At 54.6% G+C, this 5,015-nt stretch overlaps 1 protein-coding gene across 1 annotated transcript; it reads right to left on the bottom strand.

Annotated features, from left to right (window-relative positions):
- Window positions 1-3,579: 3,579 nt before the first annotated feature.
- On the bottom strand, window positions 3,580-3,882 carry LOC136470104 (uncharacterized). The gene has a single exon (XM_066468063.1). It carries the CDS (start codon window positions 3,880-3,882, stop codon window positions 3,580-3,582), a length of 303 nt encoding a protein of 100 aa, XP_066324160.1.
- Window positions 3,883-5,015: the final 1,133 nt, after the last annotated feature.

Raw genomic sequence — 5,015 nt, 5'->3', positions numbered from 1 at the left:
TCCTTAGGTTTTTTACAATCGATTTGTCAGAGAGCGCGAGAGAGTTTGGCGTAGAAATTTTTTTAGAAAATGACTAATAAATGGTGCCTGGGACTTAGGGGGGTCCCCCCTTCTAGCCCCCGAGGGAGGCTCGGTTCTGTAGAGGCAGAGCTGAGTCTTGTTCGAGCCCCACAGTGGGCACCTCTACAGAGGCAGAGCCGAGTCTCCCTTGTAGCGTTATCGTAACGCTGATCCCCCATCGATAGGTTCGGGGGGTTTCTTGAAAAATTAGAATAACTAAAGAACGCTTCTTTATTGTATTTTGAGAAACAATGTATACAATGCTTGGAAATTTAAGGGTAGAAGCGACATAGTTGTTCTATGTTCCAAGCATTGGTGAGGATTTCGCCCTTCTCGTTGGCTAGTTTGTAGGTCCCGGGCTTTAGCACTTGGGCGACGATGTACGGCCCTTCCCATGGTGGGGTCAGCTTGTGGCGGCCCTTGTTGCTCTGCCTTAGTCTTAGTACTAGGTCACCCACCTTCAGGTCTCGGCTTCGAATGCACTGGGCTTGATAGCGTCGTAGGGCTTGCTGGTACTTGGCTGAGTGTAGCAGCGCAACGTCTCGGGCTTCCTCTAGTTGGTCGAGGGCGTCCTCGCGGGCAGTGCGGTTGCTTTGCTCGTTGTAGGCCTGTAGCCTCAGGGAACCGTACTCCAAGTCAGTGGGGAGGATGGCCTCGGCTCCATAGACCAGGAAGAACGGTGTGAACCCCATGGCTTGGCTCGGAGTGTTCCTCAGGCTCCAGATGACCGACGGGAGTTTGGCAAGCCATTTCTTGCCAAATTTCTTCAACCGGTTGTATATTCTTGGCTTGAGGCCTTGTAGGATCATGCCATTGGCACGTTCTACTTGGCCATTTGTCCTAGGGTGTCCTATGGCCAACCAGGCCAAACAGATGTGGTGATCATCGCAGAACGTCAGGAACTTGTGGCCGGTGAATTGTGTCCCATTGTCAGTGATGATGGTGTTTAGAACCCTAAACCTGTGGATGATATCAGTGAAGAACAGCACCGCTTGCTCAGATTTGATTCGATTGATTGGACGAGCCTCGATTCACTTGGAGAACTTATCGATTGCTACCAGCAAATGGGTATAGCCCCCGGGGGCCTTCTGCAGAGGCCCAACCATGTCAAGCCCCCACATGGCAAATGGCCATGTAATGGGGATGGTTTGGAGGGCTTGGGCTAGGAGGTGCGTCTGCCGTGCATAGTACTGACATCCCTTGCAGGAGCGTACCAGCTTGGTGGCGTCAGCAACCGCCGTTGGCCAGTAGAACCCTTGGCAGAAGGCATTTCCGACGAGCGTCCGAGGCACTGCATGGTGCCCATAGGCTCCCGCGTGCAAGTCCCGAAGTAGGGCTTGGCCTGCCTCGGTGGTGATGCATCATTGGAGGACGCCAGATGGGCTTCGCCTGTACAACTCACCGTTGATGAGGACATAAGTTTTGGCTCGTCACGCAAGCCATCAGGCTTCGGTCCTGTCTGTAGGAAGCTCTCCTCGAATGAGGTAATCAAGGAATGGGACTCGCCAGTCCATGCCCTGGTTGGCCTCAGGAGGCTCCGCGTTGATTTCCATGACCTTGGGCTCGGCCGAAGGGGTCTCGGTGACAGAGGGGGGCCTCGGGCCCTGCGGTGGGCTCGACCGGTGGGCCCTCTTCCACCGCCGAGGCGTAGTCAATAGAAGGCTTGTGGAGGTCTCTGGTGAAGATGTTCGGGGGGACCAGGGCCCATGCCGACGCCATCTTTGCTAGTTCGTCCGCGGTCTCATTGAATTTTTGCGCAATGTGATTGAGTTCGAGACCGTTGAACTTGTCTTCTAGGTGACGCACCAACTTGCAGTATGCCTCCATTTTGGGGTCATGGCAGTTCGACTCCTTCATCACTTGATCGACGACGAGCTGCGAATCACCGCGTATGTCGAGACGCCATACTCCAAGCTCGATGGCGATCTGCAAGCCGTTGACGAGGGCTTCGTACTCGGCTGTGTTGTTGGAGGCAGCGAAGTGGAGCCGAATCATGTAGCGCATGTGTACTCCAAGGGGTGAGATGAAGAGCAGACCTGCGCCTGCCCCAGTCTTCATCAGAGACCCATCAAAGTACATGGTCCAGCATTCCGCTTGGATTTGAGCAGGTGGCAGTTGGGTGTCGGTCCACTCAGCCACAAAATCAGCCAAGACCTGGGATTTAATTGCTTTTCGAGGCACAAAAGACAGGGCTTCCCCCATGAGTTCCACGGCCCACTTGGCTATTCTACCCGAGGCCTCCCAGTTCTGGATTATCTCTCCTAGGGGGAAAGATGACACCACGGTCACCGGGTGGGACTCGAAGTAGTGACGCAGCTTGCGTCGAGCCAAGACTATGGCGTAGATCAACTTCTGGATGTGGGGGTATTGTGTCTTAGTCTTGGAGAGCACCTCGCTGATGAAGTAAATAGGTCATTGGACGGGTAAGGCATGCCCCTCTTCCTATCTCTCGACCACTACGGCCGCGCTGACCACTTGGGTCATTGCGGCGATGTAGAGCAAGAGGGCCTCGCCCTTGGTTGGTGGCACCAGGACAGGAGGATTGGAGAGTAGTGTCTTAAGCTTGGTGAGGGCTTCTTTGGCTTCGGGAGTCCAGGAAAAGTGTTTAGATTTTCTCAAGAGGCGGTACAGAGGCAAGCCTTTTTCGCCAAGGCGCGAGATGAAGCGGCTCAAGGCCGCAAGGCATCCCATAATGCTCTGCACCTCCTTGAGGTCTCAGATTGGTCCCATGTTGGTCACAGCCGAGACCTTCTCTGGGTTGGCCTCGATGCTGCGCTCCGAGACTATGAATCCCAAGAGCATGCCTTGGGGGACCCCGAAGACACACTTCTTGGAGTTGAGCTTGATGCCCATCTCTCTGAGGCATTTGAAAGCTATCTCCAGGTCATCAATGAGATCACTGGCCTTTCTAGACTTGACCATGATGTTGTCCATGTAGGCCTCGATGGTTCGCTCGATGTGCTCGCCAAAGACCTGGGTCATGCACCGCTGGTATGTGGCCCCTGTGTTTCTGAGGTCGAATGGCATTGTCACATAACAGTACATGCCAAATGGGGTGATGAAAGAAGTCGTGAGCTGGTCAGATTCTTTCATCTTAATTTGATGGTAACTAGAATACGCATCAAGGAAAGATTGGGTTTTGCATCCCGCAGTGGAGTCAATGATTTGGTCGATTCGAGGTAATGGGAAAGGGACTTTTGGACATGCTTTATTCAAACCAGTGTAGTCTACACACATCCTCCACTTCCCATTTTTCTTCTTAACTAATATAGGATTAGCTAACCACTCCAGATGGGACACTTCCTTGATGAATCTGGCCACCAAAAGCTTCTGCACCTCCTCACCGATGGCCCTACGCTTTTCCTCATTGAATCAGCGTAGGCACTGCTTCACTGGTCTGGAGCCAGCCTAGATGTCCAAGGCGTGCTCGGCGACCTCCCTCAGTATGCCTAGCATGTCCGAGGGACTCCACATGAATACATCAGCATTTGCGTGGAGAAAGTCGATGAACACGGCTTCCTATTTGATGTCGAGGGTGGCGTTGATCCTTAGCGCCCAATCGTCGGAGCCAATGGGGTCGACCGGGACGAGCTTGATGGCCTCCACGGGCTCGAAAGTCCTGGCACGATGCTTGGAGTCAGGTGCCTCGCTATCAAGTTGGTCAAGGTTGACGATGAGGGTCTTGGCCTCCATGAGAGCCTCAGCGTACTTGATGCATTCGACGTTGTAGTCATATGCATGCTTGTACGTGGACTCGATAGTGATGACGCCGTTGGGGCTAGGCATCTTGAGCTTGAGGTAGGCGTAGTTGCGGATCGCCATGAACTTGGCGTAGCATGGGCACCCCAGGATGGCGTGATAGGTCCCCTTGAACCCAACCACCTCGAAGGTGAGGACCTCCTTGCAGTAGTTGGAGGGAGTGCCGAAGCAGACGGGAAAGTTGATGCGCCCGAGGGGTCACGTGCATTTCCTCGGCACGATGCCGTGGAAGGGCACGGCATTGCCTCGGAGCTGTGACTGGTCGATCCCTAGGAGTTCTAGGGTGTTGGCGTAGAGGATGTTGAGACCGCTGCCTCTGTCCATCAACACCTTGGAGAGCCGGGTGTTGCCGATGATCGGGTCGACGATGAGTGGGTACTGCCCGGGGTTTGGGATGTAATCGGGGTGGTCATCCTGATCGAAGGTGATCACCTCTCGAGACTAGTTGAGGTACCGGGGAGTGGCCAACTTAACCGAGAAGACCTCCTGGCGATCCCTCTTTCGCTGACGTGCCGTGAGGCACGCTAAAGGCCTGCCAAAGATCATGAAGGCGTTGAACACCTTGGGGAACCCATCGTCCTTGTCATTGTCCCTATCGCCGGTGTCCCTCTTCTTGACCTCATCGTTGGGGAGCCTGAGCTTGGCGTAGTAATGCCAGAGCATGGTGCACTCTTCGAGGGTATGCTTCACCGGGCCCTGGTGGTAAGGGTAGGGCTTCTTAAGCATGTCGTCGAAGAGCCCGGGGCCTCTGGCAGGGCCTCAGAGATTCTTGTGTTCTGCAGCTACGACTAGACTAGCCTCGAGGACCTCCTGCTTTCCCTAGCGACCCTTTTTCTTTTTCTTGGGGAGGTGGGAGGCCGAGGCCCTAGGGGCCTCGTCCCTCTGCTTCCCTTTGGCATCGTTGTTGGGGAAGATGGCCCTGATAGCCTCTTCACCCGAGGCAAAGTTGGTGGCAATGTCGAGGAGTGCGGCCGCCATGGTCGGTATGTTCCAGCCTAACTCCCGGACCAGGTCTCGGTAGGAGGTGCCGGAGAGGAATGCCTAGACAATTTCTGAGTCACCGACGTGGGGCAACTCGGTGCATTGCTTGGAGAAGCATCGGATGAAGTCTTGGAGAGACTCGTCCAACATTTGGCGACAACTCTTGAGGTCCCAGGAGTTCCCGGGGCGCATGTATCTGCCCTAGAAATTCTCGA

Source organism: Miscanthus floridulus, chromosome 8, assembly GCF_019320115.1.
Source record: "Miscanthus floridulus cultivar M001 chromosome 8, ASM1932011v1, whole genome shotgun sequence".
Classification (NCBI taxonomy): domain Eukaryota; kingdom Viridiplantae; phylum Streptophyta; class Magnoliopsida; order Poales; family Poaceae; genus Miscanthus; species Miscanthus floridulus.
Note: the sequence above shows the minus strand (reverse complement) of the source record. Positions and strands in the feature narration are given on the sequence as shown.